Source organism: Phalacrocorax carbo, chromosome 18 (genome assembly GCF_963921805.1).
Source record: "Phalacrocorax carbo chromosome 18, bPhaCar2.1, whole genome shotgun sequence".
In the NCBI taxonomy this organism is placed as follows: domain Eukaryota; kingdom Metazoa; phylum Chordata; class Aves; order Suliformes; family Phalacrocoracidae; genus Phalacrocorax; species Phalacrocorax carbo.
Window position 1 is genome coordinate 7524897 of NC_087530.1, and position 26338 is coordinate 7551234.

The 26338-nt window shown below is 47.0% G+C and overlaps 1 protein-coding gene across 5 annotated transcripts in view; it reads right to left on the reverse strand.

The window, feature by feature from the left end:
• Nucleotides 1–543: 543 nt before the first annotated feature.
• The window catches only part of COL27A1 (collagen type XXVII alpha 1 chain), a 214560-nt gene continuing 188765 nt past the window's right edge, over nucleotides 544–26338 (reverse strand). For all 5 annotated transcript variants that reach the window (XM_064468776.1, XM_064468778.1, XM_064468777.1 and 2 more), the window contains 24 exons: nucleotides 25215–25268; nucleotides 24989–25096; nucleotides 23458–23511; nucleotides 23092–23145; nucleotides 18153–18209; nucleotides 17941–17994; nucleotides 16918–16971; nucleotides 15409–15462; nucleotides 13800–13853; nucleotides 13617–13724; nucleotides 13114–13221; nucleotides 11511–11618; nucleotides 9182–9235; nucleotides 8527–8589; nucleotides 7995–8048; nucleotides 7228–7263; nucleotides 6146–6163; nucleotides 5717–5752; nucleotides 5357–5383; nucleotides 5049–5114; nucleotides 4496–4664; nucleotides 4216–4325; nucleotides 3197–3415; nucleotides 544–2629 (listed from right to left, as the gene is read on the reverse strand). In XM_064468776.1, coding sequence (XP_064324846.1) covers nucleotides 2483–2629; nucleotides 3197–3415; nucleotides 4216–4325; nucleotides 4496–4664; nucleotides 5049–5114; nucleotides 5357–5383; nucleotides 5717–5752; nucleotides 6146–6163; nucleotides 7228–7263; nucleotides 7995–8048; nucleotides 8527–8589; nucleotides 9182–9235; nucleotides 11511–11618; nucleotides 13114–13221; nucleotides 13617–13724; nucleotides 13800–13853; nucleotides 15409–15462; nucleotides 16918–16971; nucleotides 17941–17994; nucleotides 18153–18209; nucleotides 23092–23145; nucleotides 23458–23511; nucleotides 24989–25096; nucleotides 25215–25268 — 1866 coding nt within the window. In that variant the 3' untranslated portion in view covers nucleotides 544–2482. The remainder of the gene's footprint in view (nucleotides 2630–3196; nucleotides 3416–4215; nucleotides 4326–4495; nucleotides 4665–5048; nucleotides 5115–5356; nucleotides 5384–5716; nucleotides 5753–6145; nucleotides 6164–7227; nucleotides 7264–7994; nucleotides 8049–8526; nucleotides 8590–9181; nucleotides 9236–11510; nucleotides 11619–13113; nucleotides 13222–13616; nucleotides 13725–13799; nucleotides 13854–15408; nucleotides 15463–16917; nucleotides 16972–17940; nucleotides 17995–18152; nucleotides 18210–23091; nucleotides 23146–23457; nucleotides 23512–24988; nucleotides 25097–25214; nucleotides 25269–26338) is intronic.

A 26338-nucleotide genomic window follows, 5' to 3' on the forward strand; every position in this document is an offset into this window, starting at 1 on the left:
CCCCCTCGCCTGGCTCAAGACCACAGGGGCTTTGCTGCTCTCTCCAGCACGAGCGCTGCCTGAGCCAGCAGAGACAGCCACGAGGTTTTAGTCCATCAGCTGGTCTGGGGCCAGGGGACTGCCTAAACAAGGAGGAGGCAGGTTTCAAAGTCAGCTTGGAGCAATTGAGATGGGATTTGGGCTTCAGCAATGAAAAAAAATCAGCTCAGCTCTTTTTATTTATTATTATTTTAAATTGTTTTCTTTCTTCTTGCTCCCCAGCACTGTCTCAGTGTGGGGGCATGGATGAGGAATGGGCTGGTGGGACAGTGGGGAGTCACTGGGATCCCAGGCTTGTCGTGTGTTTAGCATGATGGTGAGGGTTGGGCAGGTCATGCTGTGACTGGCACCAGAGGAAGGCTTTCAGGGCCTGGCTTGGGTTCCCCTGGGGGGTCTCTGGGCTCTTGCACCAACGCTGGCACCCATGGGCTAGTTCTGAACCTCTCACCCACTTAGTTTCCCGTGAAGAAGTGAAAAAAATAATACCAGTCCCATTTCATTGCCTCAGTTTTAAATATTTATTTAAAGTAAAAAAAAAAAAAAAAAGAAAAAAAGAAAAAAGCTTTAATGAGAACAAATGGTAACTCCAGCCTCGAGAAAACACACAAAACTGATGGCGAGAGGACGAGAGAGGGAGAAACCCAGGAGCGTGGGAGTGTGTGTGCATGGGAAGGCAGCAAGTGGGTGATGAGCGATGGTGCTTTTGGCCTGGGGGTGCTGGGGCGAGCCGGCCCCTGTGAGGGTGAGGTATTTCTGAGCAGAGGTGGGGCTGCGTGGAGGGTGAGGTATTTGGGACAGATCTTGTTAACCTTTTCTGATGGTTGTTGGAAACCAACCAGCAGGCAGTAGTTAAAAAAAAAAAAAAGAGTACACAAAGAGAGACTCACATATAATTTTTTTTTCCTCAAAAAAATAAAATCCATAGTCCATATGAGACATGAAAACTCCAAAGAGGCACTGAAGCGTTTCTGATACAGTACAGCTCTGATTACATCAATATTATTCCTTATATAGAATTAAAGATTATCATAATTATCCTCTTTAAAAAAAAATTCCTCCAAATTTACATATAGAGACTAAATTTCTACAAAACTTAACAAAACAACCCCTCCATGCCCGGCCAGGTTCTGAAACAAGGTACCATCATGTCAGTCTTGACAGAGGGGCCAGACAGAAGGTTTGCAGAGCTGGGGTTTAAATACAAGCTTAGACCAGGGAATTACTGCACACGTGAGCTGGCACGGACACGTGGCCAACACGACTACAGCAAAACTAGTTACATGACAACCGACAAAAATAGCGCTCTCTGAGGCTCAATGCTTCCAGATGAGCTGTATCCCTCACTCCCCTCTCAAAGCAGTGAAGTGCTGAGTAATAAAAAGGCAAATTTGCTTTTAAAATAGCCTGTAAGTTATTTTGGACACGCTTTGAGTTGTTGCGCCCGCTTGACATCCTCGGCGATTAAAGGATCCCTTTAAAGGTGACTGTTTCTCCGATTTAGCTGTAGATTGTAACCGCCTCTCTTCCTAGAGAGAGGGTCCTGTGGGCTTTTTTTGGGTTTGTGGCAAGACACTGTAGCACCTTCACAACCTTAAATAGTTTAAAGTCATATATATAAAACAACACACTTTTTTAAGAGCACCAGAGATTTCACAGTGAGAGGTAGAAACAAATCAGACGAGCCCATCCTCTCTCTCTATTTTAGCACCAATCTCTTCCCCCTCCTCCTTCCATTCCCCCCTCTCGGCTTTGGGACTCTTGCTTCCCCAACACCACGCATGAGAAGGGATGTTGATTAAACTCACCCATGGAAGGAGGAACTTAGATTTTTTTTTTCTCATTTTTTTCTTTTTCTTTTTGCTTTAAATAATATAATATATATATTTTGTTTCTTCTAATATTGCACATCAAAATGCTTCCGGTACACAGAGCAGCCAGACTCAACTTGCAGCTCCGCCTGGGAGACCTGATGCAGCATGTGGCCATCCAGAAGGCGACAAGCTCTGAGAGGGAAGCTCTATCTTTTAATTACTTTTCAATGGAAAGAACATTTGGTAACTCAGGAACCAGGTAGAACAAAATGGGGAGGGGGAGGAAACCCACATGCTGCAAGTTGGTTGAGGTTTCTCTCAATATTTTCTTTGGTCATGGAAAAAGCTTTGTGTGTGGAACCGCTTGCAACATCTAGTCCCCTGATCCCTTTTCACTGTTCACGTCCCGACTGATACCCGCTTCCCCTACGGCCTTGTTATTCCTCCTTTCAACGATCTGCTGAGTTCAGTAGATCACGGGTTCTTTGAGGCGTTGAGCCAAAGGCTAGAGCAAGAGTTGACCCAAAAGATACAGCCCAGCTGTCCTTGCTGCAGAGAGGTGGGAGAGCCTGTGTAAAGACATAGGCCAAACATGGGGTCAAAGCCTTGGAGCCTGGTTTTGATGGCTTTGTTCAAAGGAAGCACACGGGGCCGACCTCGAGGTGGTATTGCTTTCCTGGCTCGGATGGGGGAAGGTTGTAGATGTTGACGATTGGCAGCTGCTGAGGATCCTGTGTCCGAAATGAAAAGAGAGTCCGATGCCAGCGTCCATCCTTGATCTGTGCGGGGAGGAGGGACAGAAAAAAAAGCTGTTAAACCTGGGGGCAAATCCTGCTGCAAAGGAATGGGCTTCACTAAGGCATAAGCTTGAAAAGCCCTATGTGAGACCGTTGGGCTGAGGCTTAGAAAGCATTTTGGGGAACCCTTTATCCAGGCTGAGGTGATGGAAACTGAGCCTGGAATGGCATCAGCAAACACAGACTCATAATGCAGTGAACCTGACAGGCAGCCACACGGCTAATGACTCAGCGTGGTGTCGGGCAAGAGCCAAGACTGCTGCCTTCGGGTGGCAATTCCCCCTTCTGCCTCTTAGCTGCTGTTACATATGACATGTAACTTTGGAATTTATTGTTTTGCCTTTTTTTTTTTGAAGGCGATCTACTTATCAGGAGCTGCTAGAGCACCCTGGGCTGGAAAATTGAAGTGGTGAACAGGTACTCTAGACTCTTCTTCCCCTTTTTTGGGGGAGGATAAGAAGGGTGGGTATAACGCGAGCCTTGTCGGTGCCCTAAGTGGGTTCAGCCTGGCATTTCTCTCCACCGCTCCCCTCTTTCGCAGCCATGCACCTTGCAATCATCAGCTGTCACTTCTGGCCTGAGCTGCCCGTCTGCCTCAAACATCTGTCCGTTCCAGGCCCTGAAGCGCACGGCTTTTTCCGAAGGTTTCTCAGACGAGCCTTCCCGCCAGACGGAGGTATTCAGGCAGTGGATGGTGATGTGCTGCACCACCTCTGAGCTCAGGAGGCGGAGGAAGTTCATCTGGACTCTACCGATGTCAAAATGCAGCTGTGAAGGGGACAGAGGCGTTAGGGCGAACCCCGTGCCGCGGGGCTGGCGGGAGCTAGCGGCAGGGCTAGTGCAAGATGTGACAGCAGAGATGGTCTCTGTACTCTGCCTGAGTCTGGAGGTGGCCGTGCATGGATGTCCAGAACTGGATCTGGCATGAGCGTGGGTGTAAGGGCCAGATGCCAAGTCAACTGGAAAGTTTTCATGGGGACACAGCAGGTCCTTTATTTTTCAGAACAAACTGGAAGGTCCTTAAGTAGGAGGAAAATAATGTAAACTTTGAATTTAATACATGCTTCTGCAAAGAAGCAGAACCAGCAGGTTCTAGTTCATCTGCGGATGAACCCACATATTGTTGTTGGTATGTTTTGGTACAGGTGATTCCTCAAGAAAATTTCTGTAGCATTAACTTCACTGGAAACTTGTGTATTTAAGCCGACCTCACTTTTTCAGGTGGCATAAAACAAAATGCAAGGGTGACCTGAACGTAAGTTCATTCAACAAAGCATTTGGGAGCAGCGTGTTTGCAAAATTACTGGCCTCTTTTAAGGTTACAGGTTAATTAAACATTGCTGGAAATGTACTGCTTTGTCTTGACAAGAGGCAACAACAGTCTTAGGTATGTTTTTTTAACTGCATGAGAGCAGTTCTGAATGTTACAGCTACACTAAGTGCCTTGAGGAGAGACCAGCGTGCTGTGTCAGTGGTCACCGTCCAGTGTCCCGCGACACCACACCTCTGGGTAACTATTTCGTAACAGCAGTATGGGAAATGCTGTGCTGGGGTCGAGCTGTGTGTACCTTGGAGACGGTGATGGGGCTGAGACACGTCTGCCCACCATTGGTGAAGTTACAGATGACCTGTATGGTGTCTGAGGAGCAGCCAAGATTTGGGTCAATCCAGTAGGTACCTGAAGAAATGGAGGATTCGAGGATTAACAAGGACACTTAAACTTTTCTGTGAATGAGAAAAGGAAAGTTTTGATTTCTGCATTACTGGTGCCAAGGAAGGAGACCTGTTCAGGCCATGTGAAATGGCCTTATGGGATGATGCAGCCTTTGCACACGCACGGCTTCCTACCATCATTCATCTTCTGTTCACAGTTCATGAGGTCTCGACAGATGCGTGCAGGGTTTTCCTTCGTTCCCAGGGGTCTTTTGATGCTCTGAATGAGGTTGCTGAGGTAGTGTAGAGTCTTAAAGATCTCCCCTCCGTGGTCCAGCATGGGAAGGTCCGGATATTGGTAACCCTGGAGAGAAAAGGAGGCAAAGTCAGGTGTGCTTTGTGGGGCACCAGGTGCTGGAACCACAAGAGTTTCTGCTTTATCTGTGGGAAAGCCAGGCTGTGCTGGCTGGGATCCAGTGAGCTACAGGCCTTGCACTGTCCTGAAAGGGACGTCTCAAGTGCTGGCAAAGCCATAGTGGCAAAGTCATGAGGTCTGAAGCTTCAAAAACAAGTAACACAACAGAACCACATCCTTTAGCTGGATCTTTGTATGCATAAACCCCAGCTAGTCCATGAGAACAGCAGACAAACCAGAGCTCTGTGTATATAAACTTCAGGCACACAGAAAGAACAAGCAATGCTGTGACTGTTCCAGCAAAGACCAGTGAGTTCAGAAGTACCCTCATACCTCTGTCTTGAGCGCGGTGTTCGAGTCGATCAGTGTCCGGAAAGGTGCCCCAAGGCCATCTTGTTGCTAGCGTGGGGTGAAAAAGATGGTAACTGAGCTTGTTAGAAGGTGAACATGCCCTGATGCAAGCAAATGCTTCTCAGTCTAGGGCTGCGGTTCAAGCCTTGCTTGGCTAACACAGCATCTCTTGCTGGACCTGAGTGTGTGTCTCCAGGGTCCCAGCAGCTCTTTCTGGATGTCCCATCAGCACCTTGGCTCTGCATGACTTATTATCATCATTAACAAACGTACAGAAAACAGCAACTTACAAATAAGGGTGGAATTCCTGGTGGTCCCTAGAAATCAAAGGAAAAAAGGGGCATCAGCCAGAAAGATGGGCAGGGCCTATTGCAAAGATATTCATTCATGTCCTTTTGAAATCCTCATTCCCCTGGAGTCCCTCAGTGCAGATGAGTGAGAGAGGCAACAATGCTGTGTCTATAAAATACTTGGAGATGGTTTGGATTAAAGCATAAGAAACACTAGTCCATTCACACACACATTTTTGCATACGAGGCATGGGGCTAAGCTATAATTTCCAGTGAGTGAACAGTCCCTCTGGAGAATATCATGGCAAGAATTTTAGCTTGTTTCAATAATGTCTTTGAACTCTTTCCACATATACGTACCGGAGGGCCAGGGTGTCCTCGTGGGCCTGGAGGACCCTAAAGACAGAATGGTATCAGTTAGTGAAATGTCTCCAGTTTGTATTTCCATTTCTCATGGTTGTCACCAGCATGACTCTGTTCCCTTCTGAAATCCTCCAGATTTTTGACATTTTACAGCATCTTCTCCCTCAAACCCATCAGGAGGCAGGAGGTGGCCCCATTTTCTCCATCTCCCAACTCTGGGTGGATCTGTCTGCACCTGGTCCATTCCTACTGCATCCCTTGCTCCCAGCCCTTAGCTCCTTAACTCTCATTAATGCCATTAATCCCCAGGTACCTGTCACATTCCTTGTGTGCAGTTACCCACCCTGCAGCTTTACATTTGCTAAAAGCAACTGTTTTATTTAAATACAAGATATTGGTAAGAACAAAGTGATTTCAAATACTTACCCTTGGACCTTGCAGACCCTGCAGGAAAAAAAAAAAAGATGCTCATTAACAAACAAAAAGATGCTCATTAATAAACAAAAAATTTCCCTGTACAGCCATGTGCTGGTCCCAAGGTGCTTGGACAGGGACTGAGTGCTGCCCTGGAAGGACAGTGAAACCAGGGACCTGATGGTGTCTGGCAATGGCAGAGAGGTTACTGCAGCAAAGGATGCTGACGTCCCTGACACCAGCAACTGCTCACGCTGGGGCTCAGGTCCCCACCAGCACGCTGTGCCCATGGAGCTAGAAAATGGTGAACAAGAAGAAACAGAGGCAGCCCCTGGCTTGTTAGAAATGTGCACTGGGATTTTTGGAGATCTGTGGGGCATTTGCTTATAGGAGGACTCATCTGAAGAAGGCATGAAACAGCCCTCTGCACTAGCCACGCAGCGGTGTGTGCTGGGCTCTGATGCCTGGCCCAAGATCCCGCATGCAGCAACAACCACTGGTCGCTAAAGGAAGCCACCTGGAGAGTGGGAAGGGGGTGGGGGGGTGTCCTGTGTTATGGGTAACAAGGATGAACAACATGTATCCAATGTTCCCCACACATCCCCTGTACGGTGAGACCACCAAGGAGCTATGAGAAGCTGTAAAAGTCCATCAGAGCCCCCACAAGAAAGGGCCCAGAGGAAGAGCAGAAGGTCAGAAGGAGCCCTGGCGCTGCTCCCCCAGCTCTGGGGGCTGTACCTGGGCAACCCTCCTACTTAGACTGTTCCTGTGCCCCTGGCAGGGACAGCCTGTGGGTTTTTGATTTGTCATTCACTGCGGTTTGTTCCTGAAGACACCACGGTCATCTGTAAATGTAGGCTTTTGCTGTGTAATTGGGTTAAGTAAATGCGAATTTTAACAGCAGAGTGGGTGTATATGTGCACACATGGATGCGTGTGCACGTGTGTGTGTGTGTGTGTGCATGTCTTGCCTTCATGGGAACCTGATGCCACCGCACTGAGCCAGAGCCCAGGCAGGTGCAGCAGAGGCCAGTGTGATTCTTGGTGGCTCAAAGGGAGGGCAGGACACACCCAGGGGTGCAGAACAGCACTTACCATTTCGCCGCGGCTGCCTTTGTCTCCCTTGGGCCCCTGTTAAAGCACACGAGGTGGTGGTCAGTGACTGTCAGCAAGCTGCACTGCCTGGGTGTGTTGCCACCCAAAAGCTCCTTGCAAGGACCCAAGTGCATCTCTAAATAAATCAGCCCAGGTTGTCTTACTGGCCCACCCATCCTGAGGCAAAAAAAAAAACCCCATTACTGGATGGTTTGGCAATGTCTGAGTTCATCTTATTGGTTTTCATCTCTGCCAGTAGCAGCCTCTGTACCAAACTCTGAGTAACTTCATGCTCATGTTTTTATGAAGAACTGACCTGAACTTTAGTCTGTGTTCAGCACCTTTGGTGTTTTGGGGCAGGCAGGGATTTTTCAATACTTCCCAGAATCAAGCTGTTCCCAGTTATCATTCATCATTTCCCCCCCCCCCCCTCTGTTTTTTTGCTCACCCCCAGGCCAAGTTCTTTGGAAATTCTGGCAGCTTGCTTTTGAAAAAAAACCGCAATAACATTCTTGTCTTCTAGTCTGAGCCAATCTATTGAAAAACTTGCACTTAGGTAGTGTTGCTCCTCACTTTTAAGCTAATAATCTCCCTGCAACTATATATGCAGCCAGAGACTAAACCTGCACTTCTCTCAAGCTGCTCATCTTAAAGACCATTTTGTTTCCAGCAGGACTTGGGATGTACTTATGCTGGCCTCAAGCATCTTGGATCTCAAACAATATGCGCCTCTAAAAAATACAGGCAGAAGTAAAGCAGATACTTACTGGGCTTCCTGTGGGACCCTGAATGCCAAGTGGACCAATAATTCCTTCTTTTCCCTAGAAAAGAAGTGATATGCGTGAACCATCACATCGGAACTGACGGTCACTTTTACCACAGCAGACTCAGTAACAGCACTGACTCTCTTTGCCACTTCTCAGCAACACGATCATGGTGTTTGCTGTAGCTGAAATAAAAACTGTTTCAAAATGCAAGCCCAAAGACACAAGCCCCCACAGTATGGTTGTCACGACCCATGCAAAACCTCAGAAATTCCAGAAATAGAAAGAGTTCAGTGTAGCTGGGGTGCTCTGTGCAGCGGTCATAGCAGCATGACTGTCTCTAAGGCAGACGAGACGCCTGCACCTACAGATGTGCTTGGGTGGCTCAGAGGTGGTACCACGGACATGGCTTGTCCGCCAGGCATGCAGTGAAGAGTGCACTGTGCTCCTTATAGCACCCTGTAGCCTCACAGACATAGAGGATGGAGGAAGGAAGAAAATCCTCCCAAACCAAACAAACTGAAAAACCACTCACCATGAGACCAGGCGGCCCACGTGGTCCCTGAATGCCTTTGAAACCAAGGTCTCCTGGGGGGCCCTGCAAGTAAAAATGAGATGCCAGCTCCCCTTAATAGACATACTCCATGTTTATGCCCTTGCTTGCAGCTCTGCTGGAAGGACAGAGGTGCTGCCTCTTGTATCTGGGAATGGGAAGGTCCAATTTTTTAAAAATTCTTTTCCCACTCCTGTTTTGCAAGCCCTTTACTTTCTACAGAAAACAAACTGGTCCCCCTTCACCAGGAAAATTACATGCTGGCAAAATGAGTCTGAATTCCAAATCAAGGCTCTCGACGTTGGGAATGCATGTTGGTGTCTCAGGTACAGACTGATGCTGGAAATACAAGTATCTGAAAGACGTTCATGTGGAGAGAACAGCTCCAGGGTCTACAGGACAGCCCTTTTCCCTTTACCATCTACCCACTTTAACAGGAATAAGTTCCAAAAAAAGCATATGTAAACACACACTCATTTAACAAATGAAGATGCATAAACTACCAAAAGTTGGAATCGCAATTCAATTTCAGTAGTTTCTGCAGAGCTGCTAACAAGGTCTTTGCAACAAGTATTGCATTGTCTGTCCCCAGTAAGGAGAGATGAAAAAGTCAGCTGGTCACAGGACAGCCTCTTACCTTTGGCCCAAACATGCCCGCAATCCCTGGAAATCCTGCCTCACCAAAGTCTCCCTGCAAAAAGCAGCCAAGGCAAATACAAGAACAAAGAACAACAGTAAGTTCACACTGAACTGCTGGTCACTCGAAGACGTGCCAAGAGTCCAGCAGCTTCAAAGAGAAATCCATTAGTATTCTTCTGATGAGAAAGAAGTATGAAAGAAATCTGAAGGAGGAATTACACAAACATCAGGCTAGAAGCAACTCCAGAAGACCTCATAGACTTGTAAATTACTTAGATCTCATACACGAAGCCTATGGGAGGCATACCTACACTATTTTTAGCAGATGCTTGTCTAGCTTGGACCACAGTCAGCAGAAGCAGGATGGAGAGCATCTACACTGAGATTGATCTTGGAAGTTCATGCTGCAAAAAAGCAGCCTCAAAGCCCTTTAAAACGAGTTCTTTTTAAAATTTCTAATACCCACTGGACTGATCTACTAAAGGATAATTTCAAACTATGCTCATTCAAGCTGTCAAAAAAGTGCATGGTCCTACAACATAACCTCCCACTCAAACCCAGGAAAACTGTGTGTAACCCATAATTCTTTTCCTATTCAACCCTGCAGAGTTTTTTGTTCAATTTCTTAAGAAAAATAATAATAAAATATTTGGAAGGTCATCAAGCTTGGATTAGCACATAGCATGCACCCTGAGAATAAAAAAACCCACACTGGGTAGCATGTCCTTATATAAACAGCCTCATTTCACCACGTTTGAGATGTACGTCCTTTGATATTTCTGGGCTTCTCAGATGTCAAAATGTGAAATGATTCAATGTTTAAAAAAAGGGTCAGAAACACACACCAGATGATTCATCTGCGGTGTCAGGAACATCAGAGATGGAAAAGGCTTGTTTGGACTCGGCAGGACTATGCGACCCATGCTGGATTGTACTTTACGGGATGTTTTACAATGTCTTGTTCAGCCCAGTTGTAAATGACTCAAGCGATGGGGTTTCCACCACCTCTATTACAAGGCTATTCCAGAGTCAGCCTAGAGACCTCACTGTCAGGAAGTTTTCCCTGCCACAACAGTGAGAAACTGCTTGGCAAGAAAGGGCTTGGTTGGACTCGGTGGAGCTTAAGAAACTTTCCAAGGATACAAACTGATTTAACTGCCCATTAATGGATCCTGGAAAGGAAAACTGCTACTAACAGAGGACTAAGGTCTTTCCTGCATTAGGAGAACCAACCAAGCCACCTTTTTAAGGGAATTTCACGCAAAAGTAAATGGGAAGTCAGACGGGCTTAAATGCTGTGGAGTCATCTCAGCTAAGGGGACCTGATCTCTAGTTATGCAGCAAAGTAGGCAATGGCAATACTGGGCAAAGGAACCTGCCACTTATGGACACAAGAGGCAAAATGATATTGTTATTATGGTGTTGGCTACTAACTTTCAGCTTGAATACTCCCATCACAGGGTTTTATATAAGATACACAAACAAATATATCTTAATTGAGGTAATTGGGATTCACCTCATCCCTTGTTCGGCATAAGGCCTAATCTCTCTTTTCTTCATGTTAGTTTTACATCTGTGGCCTAACTAGACCCTCTGATCATGGTTCCAATCTAAATAGCTGAAGTATTCTCAGTATAGCTTCAGGCTGGTAAAACATGACACGTCAGTGCTAAGATGGGCAATCCCACCAGCACAGTAAATAAAAGCAGTGAGGATTAAGAGCCTGCCTTGGAGGCAGGTGTGGGAATTTAACTTCTGCTCTGACCGAGTGCTTTTGCTGTTTCTCCTACAGTGTGCTCTGAACTCACAGGCCCACCACCCTCAGTACTGCACTGATGACGCCTGTTCCTGCACCTCCTGCGTGTCCCAGCGGAGCTACAGTCCCTCCTTTGCACCTTTTGGGTGGGTTGGAGTGCATAGTTCACCTCCTACACTCAACACCTCCCACGGGCTCCATATACTGCTCTTGTAACAGCTCTTGCCGAAGCCACTGCGGAGGGGTGTTTGCGATGGCTCTACAGCCTGGCTGCCAGCACACACCACAGCCTTGTAAGCACAGGCACGAGGATGACGCGAAGAGTCATGCTGTGTTGGGGAACGCAGGCGTGGATTACACACCTCTGCGCACAAGTGAGCATTGAAGAGCAAAAAGTGTGTGCTCTGGAGAGAGCTGTGCCGCTGCTCTGCACTCATGCACAAGTTGGTGATGGGTTCCCCTATGAAAGACCCTCCCAGGGTTCACCCTGCTATCCCAGCCTGCGGATCTGCACCCTCTTCTGCAGAAGACAGCTTGGAGTCAGGTCTGATCAGCTTCGTTCATCACTAACCGGCTGTCCTTTGGGTCCCAGATCGCCAGGGCTCCCTGGAAGGCCCGTTCCTCCTGATGATCCTCGCTTCCCTGTTTGGCCAGTCTGTCCAGGCAATCCTCTTTCACCCTAAAAATAACAGAATTCAAGTAATTCCAAAGGACAGGAGCTAAATATAACAACACTCAGCTGAAATAGCCATAGATGGAAAACTGGAAAAGAGTGGCTCATCAGGATAAGGAATGTGGTTTCATCAGGAGATGCCTCAGGTCTGCTAAGGCGGATTGTTGCAGGATGCACAGCGTGAGATGGGCATGGCTGCGTTCCCTCTGGAGCTTCATGCAGAGCAGGAGCTTCAGCAGAGCTGTACTGCCTGCATCGGAGCTAAGGACAGCAAGGGGGTGAAACGCCTTGTTTGCACTTCCCTATGCTGTCTGTCCTGCCCCGCAGTTTCTCATAATCTCTTCCCCCCAGCAGGCTAGCAATTGATGATTAATCCATGTAAAATGTTGAAGACATGCCAAGATTTCAGCCAGAGACTGCAAAACCAACATTTCCCCAGCACCAACTCTGCAACTTAAGGATAAGAGAGGGGCTTCTGAGACCCAGCACCACGCTTTGCTCCACACCTCTTCCCCTCGCCAAGCACCAGCAGCCGCACAAGCCCGAGCGACTCAATCTGGGGCAGACTGGGAGAGAGGAGCAAAGGTGGTGAGAGCCTAAGATGGTTGAGCAGCCCGAAAAGGGGCAAGAAATTTCCCTGGAGCCAGGGTATGAGTCTCATAACACCACAAGGATCTTTCAGTCGTTCCTGGTAACAGCCTGTTATTCTACCCAAGACAGCTGGAGGGCAGCAAGTGACAGTTTAAGAGTGATGTGTTATGGGAGGCATAATTTAAATCAGACCTGATAGCCTCTCCAAACGCAGCTGGAGTCTTCCTATTACAGAGTCTTCCTACAAACGGCTGAATTGATGTTGATGCAGTTTAGATCTTGTGGCCAGCCTGGACCAGAGCAAGGACCAGGAAGAATCCCCAAGGTCACTAAAGCAGCTTGTCCCTGCTTCCACCCAGAGAAATGACCAAGCCCATACTGGTCCCAGGCATTCCAATCCACTAAATATATGCTAAAAAGACAATCGGCACAAATTTCCTCTCAGCAGTTCAGGCCTCACAGGGCAGCAGCTAGAGGACACCTGTATTTTCCATGCAGTCATCTATCCTGGACATCCTACAGGCAGGCTGTAGCAGTTCCTTTGCAACTTCTCAAGGCCATGTTATTTTAGCTAGGTTTCTAATGAAAGAAGGCTAAAGTGTTTGTATTGTGGGTATGTGTATCTGTAGGCTCCTGAGCTCAGTGAACTTTGACAAATGAGGAAAGATCTCTGGGACATTCAGCTGCTGTAAATCTCATGAAAATGGATGGATGGATGGATGGATGGATGGATGGATGGATGGATGGATGGATGAGTGTTTGAGGAGGAAGATCTACTCAGCCTCTAGCTAAGTGAAAGATGGCAGCAGGAGTTGAGACTTCATTAGACCCTGGAGAATCCAAGCTCTAGAGACAACAGGCTCACAGACTAGATTGCTTCTAGCAGTATCTTAAGGAGTCAGAAACTCACCTTGAATCCTGGTGGTCCCTGTGCCCCGGGGAGTCCTGGTATGCCAGGGTTCCCTCTTTTGCCTGACATCCCTGTCACACCTTCTTCCCCATCATCACCCTGTTCTCCCTAGAAAAGAAACCCAGAGGAGGTTATGAAACAAGGTGCTTTTTTCCACCTCTGCACAGCTTCTGGGGAGACTGGGGGGTAGTGTGATTCTGCCCTCAGCAAGCACCATGCATCTGGGCATGGGTGGATTTGCAGAGATGTGTATAGAGGTCTGTGCATGCAAGCATCTATCAGGCTGGTAATAGCAGTTTATTTACAGACTTGGCTGTGAAAAGGCAGCCGCTGCCTTTATGCGCATGTGAGATACGATCAGGAGCATATGATCCACTCTGGGTACATGTAAACCGGAATATCTATAGCTGGACTACATCCATTTCTCCTGTGCTACCTTGTAGTTTGCCAGCTCCTAAGTCGCCTTTGCTATTGATGCTATAAGGTTAAAATGGCAAACTCACCACCATCCCAGGCATGCCATCCTTCCCAGGCACTCCGTCCACGCCAGGGGCACCCTCTTGACCCTGCCTTCCCACCACTCCTCGAGGACCTGGTAGCCCAAGGATGCCCTAAAATCACAAAGGTGTTAGTGATGGAGATCCCGGGCAGCATTTGCTGGGGCAGAAAATTGAATTTATACCTACTGGTGAGCCTCTGCTCCCTGCATTGCCCCGTGCTCCTTGCTTTCCTTTTTGACCCTGCAAGTTAAAAAAGAAAGACATCTAAAATTGCAGCAGTTCTAGCACAACTCCACTTGGGAGCCTGACTTCAGGGTGTGCTTTTGGATAATGGTTGGAAAGAGTTTTATAAAAGGGAGATTTATAAAGTCATTTGCTCCAACACTGGAGAATGGACTGTTATTTGGTTTTATTACAAGTGATTCTTCGTATGTCTTGAGAGTTCTAGGGCAGGAATGAATAGCTAGAAGGCAAGGACCTACATTTTTCCTAATACAGAGCAGATGAGGACAAATAAAGCAGGATGAACTCGAGGGAGGACTCAGTGCACTGGCAAACATTAGAACAAGATGCTTAAAACCTGTGTCCTCTGTCAGTTCATTGACAGCACAGTGCCGAACCAAGGACCCAGCAAGCCTTCTGCAGGGCATTCAGTAAGAGCTTTTCTCTGTGAGATAGCTCCCTCCATTTTTGGAAGTTAAGGGAAACGAAAAGGGTATCTTGTGTCTAAAATTTGCAATGCTGCTTTGTGAATAAAGATATAAAAGAAATACTCCTGAGGTTTATTAGCTGTAAAAAGGATTAATTTCTGCAGAATGAATGGAAAACTCAGCCTCATCACCTTCACTAGAGCTCTCTTAGTGAGGTCATGTACTAAAGCACTTTTAAATGGAAGCACTGCATTTTCTGTGCATTGTTTCTCCATCTGCAGAGGACAAGGCAGGCCAGCTACATGAAAGAAATACTCCTGGGGGTGCTTTCTCTGCTATTTATTAGACCCAAAGGCAGTTCCAGATTGTCCATCGATGGGTAGAGTTTATTTATCTCATCACCTGGTATGCTTTTTGCCAAGAACACTTACTGTAGGTTAAACCAACTTCTAGCATTATCCCAGCAGGGTGATATTAAAAATCCTGACATCTGCCAAAATGGAGCAGGAATTTGCTGAGTATTGAGGTCACATACTTATGTTTTAGCAAATAAGGTCCCTGATCTGTGAGAATAATTAGCAAGCTGTCATTACAGCCAGATGTGGAGGTAGGAGTAGGTATGAGGTACCACAATGAACCTTGAAGGACCCATGTGTGCTGTGTTTTCTTGCTCAATAAGGGCAAGAAGTTAGAGGGACTCTTCCAAGAAACATAACTGCATGGATAAATGGACTCCAAATCTGGAAGGTTTTAACCCAGGAAAGTTTATGGTTCAAGTGAAAGAGAGAGACACTTGCCTGGCTCAGACCTCCTTAGGGACAGACAAGCCAGCTGTGGCTGGAGACACCACAATCAGGGATATGGGAAAGAGACAACCCATGGCAGTGATTAAAGACCTGCCCAAGAGTCACCCATCATGCTGGAGCTGTAATTGTCTTGATCTTCTCCAGCTCCACAAAGCCAACAAACTATTGGGCTTGGACACTCAAATACATGTTTACAGCCCTCCCACTAGGTTCTCCACAGTCTTTCAAGGCGTAGACCATATGCCAAATCACACATGCTGGGGAAAAACTTGAGAGTCCTCTTAATTAGACATTTTCTTTAAACTTGGGACACTATAAATCCACCCTGCTGAAACCTACCACATCACCTTTGGATCCCTTTGCTCCTGGCTGGCCTGGTGGTCCAGGATCCCCCTACAAAACATAAGCAAGAAAAATCTGCTTGAAATCCTCTTCTGGCAGTATCTTGCATGAAGTACAAAGAACGGCATTTTTTGTGCCCTAACAACGCTGACCGTATGGAAACAATTCAGGGGAACAGCCTGTGCTCAGACAGGCCTCCTGGGGAAAAAGGAGCAAGGAACTGTCTCCAGAGAACATTTAACAGGGTGTCAATTGGAGAAGAAGCAATGCAACCCCCTCACTTGGGTGGTGTTTGTATTCGTGGATGTAATTCACTAAATTCCAGATGGCGCCTGGAGAACAGTGCTGAGAAGTGGGGAGGAAGGAGCCTGTTTTGAGAAAGGTACTGCAGAAACTACGTGCAGAATGAGTAGTTTACACAGTGATACATCTTTAGCGTTGGTACCACCTCCCTTTTGCATGCTGCAGCCCTGCCCTTGGATTCATCTGGATGTCAGATATTAGAGAGCTGCCTATGGAGGAGTAAAGCAGAGGGGATATTTCACTAGTCTTTTACTGGTCTCATCACCATCACACACGTCTCCATCTTTTCTTCTGGTCATCCAGGTATTTTTTGCGTGTATTTGTGTCAGGGGCAACTTAGAATCATAGAAGCATAGTCCAGTTTCTGGACTAATAGCAAAGAAATGGTAAGTAAGGACACACCTGCAGAGCTCTCCTTCAGCTTGTTTCTGAGCCACGTGTTTCTACTGGCTCTTTACTAAACACAGTCCAAAGCTCCTGCTTCCACTGAGATCTGAGGGGCTATCACCCCTCAGAATAAACTACAACCACTGTTGTGCAGCAGCTGTAACCATTTCTAGGCCATATTACAAAGCACTAAGATTTTACCCCAGAAAGGAACCTGTTGTTCTTTCCAGGAGCCCTACAAAGAATGGGAATTGATTTAACTTTATTTCCTAATACACACTAAATTTAATGTGCTGCTGCACTCATAGCTGCGATAGTCACATATACAAATTAGATGCTGCTGTATATAGCAAGGGAATAAAAAGTCCTTCCCTTAAATTTTGATTTAATTTAGTCGTTCATAAATGCACAGTTTTGAGAGGAAACACCATGCAGGCTGAATAATATGGTCTCGCCTCACATTGGACCAGCTCCCACCAGCAGCATCCAAGCATATAATTTCCAAGTGGACCCTTCCACTGTCATTGTCGTCTCCCACTGCTCTTCTTCTACAGTTTCTAGTGCCTCTTGGATCGTTCAGAAAAGCCAGTTTTGGAGACAGGCTTCTGGGAGTGCCCCCGGTTCTGTCACCCATTTATTAGGCTCAACAGGTGACTTAAAATGCCCATGCTTTTGGGAATTACCCTTGCTTATGGAGATGCACACATTGCATTTCACAGCTCCCCACTGCAGCCCTTCCTACCCTCCTTCCTTTTTGTATCTGTTTTTCACACGCATGTGACATTGGGTAGCTTACAATAAAGCAGCATCTCTTACAGGTAAGCCTTGCTGTCCAGGTTTTCCTCTTTCTCCATCAAGCCCTTCTTGACCCTTAAATGAAAAACAGAAAGGGAACATGTGTTTGTTCTTGGGTACTTTTTTGGCAATGGGAAACAAAAATGGGTGCAACATGCTGTATGGGGCAGAAGAAGATATATATATTTGCATTCTGCTAATACAGGAATGTTGAAGCTTGTGGGTAGTGTACATGGATATGCATTGGAAAGAAATAGCTAAGAGGAACTGCTAATCACCATCTCAGCAGTAAAGAAAGCTTTCAGATGTGTTCCTAAATACACACAGCACTAATGTAAGAGAACAGTCACAAACTGCTGTCCTACAAAATAAGGCAGCAGCACTGTTACCCTGGTGAATTTAAACTCTTCTGTACATTACTGTAATAGGTTGCTCTGACCAGCTGCTTTTGGATGGAGGTAAGATGTAGAACACAGAACCTTTGCTGATCAACACCAGACAGCTGGAGATGTCCTGCAAAGTGGGCATCAGGAGCACAGGGGAATAATTCATAACCCTGGTCTCGCTTTTGAGAGACATCCCGATAAGATTTTGGAAGTTTCCAAACCTCCAAGTTAACAGAGATCTTCCCATGAAAGTGTCTACAGTCATGGGCACATCAGTCTTCAATTTTGTCCAGCACTGACATGACCTCTCTTGTACACATCTTCCCCAGGGTATTTCCTTGATAATCACAAATACCTCTGATGAGCTGGTCCTGCTCATTCTGTCAGTCTAGTGCACTCAGGCAGGCGCATGGCACAGTGAGATGCTGACCTGCAGGCCTACATTTGCCTTCAGCAAAATTTTTACTGCTTTAGTTGAAGATACCTGAATTCAAACTCCTTGTTTGAAATGCAGCCCCCTGCAGCAGTTGACAAGGGACAACGGTGGGTTATGAATTGGGACTACTGGGCAAAGGGTAGACCTTCTGTGGGCTGATGCAGACTGGAAACATTTCCCAAGACAAACATTTCTGAATCGTGTATTTGGAATAAGACTCACAGGATAACCAGGGTCTCCAGGCTCCCCTCGATCACCTCTGTCACCAACGGGGCCCTATAACAACAGAACAAAGACTTAACATGGATGTAAACAACCTGTCATCCGAAGTATCTCAATGGCTTGTGCATGCTCTACAAGTAAGGAAGCAACGCAACTAATCCACCGGCAAAAATCAGGGCAGGTTTGATTAGAGAAGGGATTTAACATCTTACTCTGTCTCCAGGTGGTCCCTGTGGGCCTTCTACCTTCCCATCATCACCTTGTTCTCCCTGTGAATAAAAATGCCAGTATTAATATAGGCAGCAGATTTTATGGCAGATGCTTCTGTACAGACCCAATCCAGTCCTCCCATATCATGGGCTCCTAAGCCAAAGCCTCTGTTGAATCTACTAAGTTTTCACCCAAAGAAAGTCTAAACGTCTTTTGTTGTTGTTGCTGTTTCATAACCTGGAGTACACTGACCCTTCACATTGCTTTCGTGGTTGTTTCTGCTTGGTCTAAGGAACCAGGAGCAAAGGGTTATTTTCACCAATTCCTAAAACTAAGCAAGAAGCATGTAATTATGATAATAGGGGACCTAGTCCTCTGCCTCTGGATTTTATTGCCAACAGTCCAAACAAACTCTAATCAAGCATTTCCTCACCCTCATTGAGTGCTGCCTGGGTTGTCACAGGAGTAAGTGTGCTCTGATGGGCTCCTTGGTCGTGTGTCACCCCTTACACACTCTCTGCGTGAGCAGCTCCGCTTGTTGATGGGATGCTCCACAGCTAGAGCTCAGAGCTTGTGGTTTGGCTGGTAGATAACATCGCCTGGATTATTTTTAACTGAGGTCTCTCTAAAACATCTACAGGAGGATCCCTCAAGACAATACAGACACTATCTTTTTTAATTCTGTTGTATAAGTTACTCAGGTTTATGGTGTCCTATTTTCTCTGGAGTCTAGCTCAGAGAGGGCTGTGTCTTTGCTCCCCGTAGAAGATAGCTGCTTCCCAGCTCCTCCAGTTTTTGGCTACTTCATATCACTGAGTCTCTGGGATTCTGGATCCTTAGGATGAATGTCTCAGAGCTCCTTTGATGTTGCAGCTACTGGAGAGGTCTGGGGGGTTCTGGCACAGTGAAGCTGCTCTGTTTGGAGTGCTTGGGATGCTCCTAGAGCCTTGAACATCCGAATCTCCGTAGCAGTGCAGCTCCAAGTTTTCCACAGACTTCTGTAATTCTCAGTGGTTGCATCAGCCCTTTCTGGTGTATTTATGACTGTCTTTGACTTTCTCTCTGGGCTACTTTCATCTTCTGTTTGAGTTGCAGCTGCTGATAGTAAGGGTGCTTGGGCGATTTCTCTGTGACCCTGCCTCTGGGAGAAGGCTTTTGGGATGCTTTGCTTGTATGTGACATTTAGTAATGACACCCTTGGAGCAGTGAATAACGCTCAGTGAAAAAACTCAGACAGTGGAGCCAACAGCTTCTTTTCTGTAGGAATTGGGTCACAGCTTGGAATCAGGGCTGTGCCACTGCCGAGAGAGACACGCTGACCCACACTGACTTCTCACAGGCTGAGCACCAGTATTGACATTTACAGCTTGGTAGAATCTGGCTCAAGATTTGGCAAAATCTCTTGCAGCTAAGCTCAACATGTAGCAAAGAGCTCAGTGCATCTCTCTCCATTACATGCTTGATGACAGTGGCATTTCTTTCTCTGCTGCTGCGATGTGTTGGATGAATGTTGCCAGAATTTCACATATACTCACACGTTATGGTTATACTGTCCTTAGGAGATCGTGTGCTGGGTGGGGAGCTCCAGCATATGTGTCTGGAGTTTTGGGGAGATGTCATGGTAGAAGAAATATATATGGAGAAACTGCCAGGATGGCTTGAGACTATAGTACTGAGCAATATGGATGGAGAAATTTGGGTGGCAGAGTAAAGAAAAAGGAAAGTAATGCCTAATAGGGTCTGCCAACGCTTTCCAGCACTACTGAACTTGCTGGTTGAAGTCAGCAGCCAAATACCTAGCAACTGGTTTGCTTTCTAGCCACTCTCAAAGGAATGCAGGCTAGAAGGGAAACAGAGCCACCATTTCTCAAGTCTCAGAAAAAAAAAATCAAGTATATGTGTTATTGAAGTCTTGGCACCAATTGCTTCTTCCCAAACAGGATGTGAACACCTTGCCATATGGGAGCTGAGATGACCGTGATGAACAAAAAGAAAGCTCATAATTCTAGGAACCCTTGAAGAGCATGAAGACTCACAGACTTTCTCCCCAAAGCTGAGTTGTGGCTTTGTCTCCCCTTGAGTCTAATTCCCACCTTGCCCTTTGTCTTCTGACTGAGAAAATTCTGCAGCCTGATCAGCTCTAGGACTGCGAGACTGAGCTCCTCCAGGGCTTCCTGGAGCTGCTCAGGAGGGAGATGAAAGGTCTGCGCTAATTCTTCGGAAAGTTGCAGGGAAAAAAGTTAGAGTAAAGGGCAGCAAAGTAAACATGTTGGGATACAAATGGAAAATGCATGGAGAAGAAGGGAAGGATTGTTGTTGTTGGCTCCTGTCCCAAAGTGAGATACACCAGTTTGTAATTTTTAAAAGGATCCCATCTGGACTGCTTTAAGCAGCTGCCAAGTGCAGGCGTCTGCTCCGAGCAAGGCCTCTTTGAGGAGCTGTAAATGTATTAAATGCAGCGGAGTAGCTGGCTGGTACGGCACAAGGGAGCTGGATTCCCAATAATGCCTCTCACCAAGCCACTTTCTTCTCTGGAAAAGGGAAAAGGGAAGACCTTCCCCACCATTACATATCCTCCTCATTCAGCACACCTAAGTTTACCATGTTGTTTAAAGCTCACAGAGCAATCACGGTCCCATTTGCATTTCCTCTTCATTTCTCAGATTCAGGCTTCCATTTTCATGTTTGCACGTGTATGCAAGGTTACAGATGTCCTGAGGGAAGGAATCTGTCTAGCCTTAGGCTGGGATCCAGGCAACTCTCAGGAGATAAGAAGGAAGGATGGCTAAGAAAACTTAGATGCAAGACTTCTGTGGAGCACCTGGATGCTGCAGGAAATGGTGCTGGAGGCTCAGCACATGATGCTGTGCTCTCCTCGATCAGCTGGAGCTGCTCCCCAGCAAGGTGCCAGCAGACCCGCTGACCTTCCAGGAAGACGTGAGTGAGATCCAGCTGACAATGGTCATTAACAGATCTGACTGTTCTCAGCAGGATGCATTAGATGCTTTGGTGTCTTTGTCAGGCTTCAGCTTGGATTCTTGCATGTAGGATTCATTTTATCGTCAGCGTTAATGTGCTCTGATGACACAAGATCCACGTTATCTCTGAGGGAGTGCTCTCCTAGTGTCCATTTGCAGAAGAACATTTTATTGGTGAAGGGGAGCGTGCTTCACTGAGTGCTTTAGATCAATAACTTGGGGACCATTTACCACTGAAATGATGTGAGCTTTCAAGAAAATGGCAACTTTCAATGTTTTAAAAGAAAACAACAGCCACAATTTAAACAACAGAGATACACCTGCCCATCTCTTAATCCTTCTGCTGTAAGGCCAATGGCTGAACGTGCTTTTGGTAGCCACGACTCACAACTTTTTGGCAAGATGCTCGTTTCAACAGTGGGACTGTGAGAAACCTCTGGCCAGGCTCTCAAATGACAATGTGCTTGGTCGTGAGCTCTTTCATTATTACCCTGGGCTGGTTGTGCTTGGTTAACACTTGCCACTTCCTGCACAGCCACTCAGCAGAATACACCTGAGGAGGAATGGTGCTGAAGTCTGGAAGAGCAAGGGGTGCAGCTTGGGAAGTGGAAGAAAGGTTGGGAGTGGAGAGGAAATTCAGCAAGGCAGTGACGGAGATACGGAGCAGCAGGAACATCATCAGCTGTTCCTCCACATATGTGTTTCAGCAGCAGGAAGTGGGAGAAAAAGCAGCATGACCGTTGTTCATCCCCAAAGCAAAATTTCAGAGGTACGTGAATATCTCAGTGGAACACAACAGTTTGCCCTGCCCCACTGACTCCTGACCGCCAGCACAGAGATTCACTCCTGCACAAGAAGTCTCCAGGCAGAGCGCAGAGAGCAGCATGAAACAGGTTGTCCTGACACCCAGGAGTGTGGGCTGAAAGGATGCATTTGAAGCCCCAGCAAAGACAAGCTCTGGGATCTGTCCCACAAACTCCTTTCATAAGCAATGAAGCTCTTCCTTGCACACGTACAGCTGCAATCACACCTGTGTGCAGAGGGAAAGCTGAAAGCTGTCTTGGCGATGGGGAGTGGAAAATGAGCAAAAAGAGCTTATGCATCTTTCCTCTTCGTGGGGACCCCCATGACGGATCAGTCCCAAATACCATCACTTCCCTTCCGTTCCTGAGGGAGGGAGCGTTGCTGCTGCTACTGAAGGCACGTGAGGGGCTGCAGCGGCACTGCAAGTACAGCCAACGCCAGCTGGGCTGGCCTCGGCGCGTGGAGCAGCCAGCTCCGCCGACAGGAAACCATTAAAGCGTGAGTCACTTCGCCAGCTTGAACTGGTTACGGCCACACTGACTCAGCAAAAGGGGAAAAACACAAAGGGAAAGACGCTGTGGAAAGAGGGCTTTGACCCGGGCTGGCTGCAGCAAGGGGGCTCGTTGAGGGGTGGGGAAGACGAGCAAGGTAAGGGGGTGGCAGGCAATGAGGAAAATGGAGCAAGGGCATTAGAGAAGAGACCAGTTCTGCCTTGCTTACAACATATTATAGGCTGATTTAAGCACAGATGGGCAGCTTGATGAAGAACAGCTAGTTTGTGCAGGGTGCTATTCTGACTTGATCACAGAAAGCTACTAGTCTGATTTCTTTTGGCTTCAGGATTGAGCAAAACTTCTGCAGATGCAGGAAAAACATGTCCCCAGAACACATGCCGGCTGGCTCAGCCACCAGCACAAGGGCACACGGTACCTGGAAAGCATGCGCTAGTGGCATGCGTGTCCTGGCACTGATTTGCAGAAGTAAAGCTGTGGCAGGAGTTACGTAGGTTGCCGTGCTGTAGAGAAGGCACCTCCGCCTCTGCGGCAGGTAGATGAGGAGAGCGCAGATGCATGGTGTTATGGCAGCAGGGCAATCGCCTCTACGTCAGCTCAGCTTCCATGCCAATGGAAGACGAGATGGATAAACTCTGCGAACTTACCTTCTCCCCCTTTGGCCCTGGTGGTCCAATTGGCCCTGGCGGTCCTGCATGTCCCTGCGGAGAGCAGACAGCATGTGAGGAGGCAGGAAAGAGCTGTTTGACTGAAGGTCCTCCCTGGTTTCCTGCCAGATCTCGCAAGCCCTGTGTTGTGCATCCCAGCTTTGGAGGGATGCAAGGGTCATGGCAGAGATGAACTAAATGCTTCTGGAGAAGTTGTGATGGTGTAAACAGATACTAGAGAAATAACTAAACTTAACTCAAGATCAGAAATAGATCATAGTTTAAGAACCATTTTGCATCCTGTAGTGGCAGTTTTATTGCATTTGAGAACAGATAGAAGCTGGAGGATGCAAATAAAGTCCTTACCTGGTAACCCTTTAAGCCAGGTTCCCCTTGAGCACCCATCCTTCCTGGAGCACCCTGGAGGGGCAAGCACAGAAAGCACCATGAGAGTAGCCTGTGGGTATTACCCCAAAAGAAGAGGATGCACAGGGCTATGCAAAGCAAAGCACAGCACTACATGGGAGTGTGGCCACCTATGCCCGTGGACACTGGTGAGCTTTGCTGCAGCATCTGAAATGCGCTTGCTTCGCTTTAACCTCTTACTCATGGAGAGAGATAGTAGGAGTCCGTTCTATGTCTTTGCCCGCCTGTAGCAATAGGTTTCCCACCTCATTCAGATTTGCTACCAGAAATGGCTGCATAGTGTATGCTCTTCGTCTGTCCTTCTCTATGTCTTTATTTATAAATTAGCTTTGCACTAAGAGGTCCACCAGCGAGACCATTCTCATGTATGACCTAATCTTAAACTGTTGGGAGGAAATCTTTCGGTCTGGGTTCTGAGGCCAAGAAAGGAGTTTTCTGGGTTGTGATTGAGGGCACCGCAAGGGCTGTTTATTGCATCTTTAGCAGACTAAACAAAAGGGTTTAAATCAGATCATCTCATTAAAGTGAATTGCAAACTTTCCATATAATCCCATTTAGTGTGGAAGAAAGCCCTTTCCACAAGACAGAGATGCATTCAGTCCAACAGACTGCTGCTTAGATATTGCTTTGCTTTGTGTGAAACAATCCGTGGAGGATTTGCCAAAGAATATGAAGGGAGGGTATATGGGGAGGCCATAATTTTTGGTGCAGGAAAACACTATCAGCGGAACCGTTACTCCACCACTCATTTGCTACTGTTCTGAAACATTACTGCAATTCCTGGTTCATAAATAACTCCTGCTTTTTCACTAAGTTCTACCAAATACAGTGCAAGAAGTTTGCTTACCAGCCTGCAATGCATGAGGAGGTGCTTATTACTTACTGCTGCATTTGTCTCGTGCCTAAAGCAAATTAACTTTCTTCCCTCTACACCATGCTATTGCTGTTCTCTCTGAAAGCCTCACCTTCAGTCCCCAACTCAAATCCTTTCCTATGCTATATTTCTTCTTGCTGTAAGTGTTTTAGATAAGTAGATCAAGAGTGGGTGTAGAAACAGGGCAGAAGTCCAAGGCAGAGTTCCTTATAACAACATAGTTTGACTTGGAAGCAGCTCTTGCCATGAGTGTGCAGTCTCAAAGGGAAAGATCTTAGCAAAAAATAGCTGATCATCTCACTCCCTTCTCAAGAAAAATCCCCAATATTTCAGCCCATCTGGGGAGCTGTGAAGAACCGCCACGATGCAACGTGAGCTGGGTTCATGGGACACCAACACAGCCACCACTATGGAGTCTCTCCTGTGCTGATCAGAGCAAGTGTTAAGCTGTTTTGGTCAATTAAACCCATCTAACACAATTTCAGTTTCTGTGCTCTGAAGCCTCTGTTGGGCTCTCTGCTTCATTCAGGCCTGTGCCCACCACTGCTAGTCATGTTTCTGTGTGTTGTGTTCAACCATTTGCAGAGCTCTTCTCACCATAGGTCCCAGGGTACCTCGGGATCCTTTAGGGCCTTGGTTCCCCTTCGGCCCCTCCTTCCCTGGAGATCCTGTCTCGCCGAGCTGCCCCTGGTAGCCCTTGCTGCCCTGCAGAACAAAAGCACTGACATTAATGTAGGACAAAACTGCTTTTACAGATAAGTATCAAAGATGAGCAAAGAAAAGGAGATCCAGAGAAGACATTATCAATGGGAGATGTTCCTACCTTCTGGCCAGGCTTGCCCTTTTCTCCCTGTTTCCCTGGTTTCCCTTCTGGTCCCTAGGAGAGCAAAAAAAGCTGTTGGAATGGGAAAGCAAATCCCAACCAGCCACTCCCAAGCCACCTCCCTGGTACACTCAACCCTGAAAGCATCTTCATCCACCCTATTCTATCCTCACGGCAGCCAACAAGGAGGCTAGGAAGTCATGCAGGTAAGGCCACAATTCACAGGTACTACAGCTGGAGCATGGCTCAGCTTGTTCTTGAGCTGCTACAACACGTAGTGGAGAAGGAAACCCTGTTGCTTAAAGGTGAAAAGATCTCTGTGCCCAGGTGACTACAGGGCAATACGGCTGAAAGGTGATATTTTTCATCTTCAGATCCCATGTCAAAGACAGGCAGGTGATGGAAAACCACCATCTGATGTGTCTATCTGTCCTCAAGAATGCGAAAGAGGGATCTCAGAAGTGCTCCCTGAAGACAGCACCTACTGAACTGCAAAATGGAACCTACCCAGCCACTGCTGCAGAAAGGGTTGAAATGTGGAAAACACATTTACCCTGGCCCCCACAAAATGTTTCCTCTGGTCTGCAGGCAGAGCTGCCATCTGTGCCCCGCTGCCTTACAGAGTTGTATCTTTCACCGTCAGCTATGGCACTGAATTGGATATCAATACTTTTTATATGGTTTTAGTAAACTGGCAGTGGAACCATTGCCTCAACAGCAATTCTCCTTATTTTTACCTTGTAAAAAGAGGCAGTGGTTTCATTTTCTACCTACACGCCATGCACGGCTTTCTGCTTACAGTGCAAAACCTTCCCTCTATTTGTATTATTATTACTGCAACATGCAGCACACAGAAATCACGATATACTGATCAGGCATTAGAAATGGTGTGGGATGCAAAACTTCAGGTGAGAGCCACAGGAATAAGAGACAGAAACTCTGGCCTGCTTTGTGCACCTAGCATGGGTGCCTCACAGGCAGCAGAACCTGCCGCCCCTCCTTGCACACACAGAGCAGAAACTAACTGTGATAAGCAACTAAGTATAGCACACTCTCCTTAGGGAGCCCAGGGAGTTCATTTTTTCAGTGTTTGACCCCGTTGGCTGCAAGGCAGACAACATATT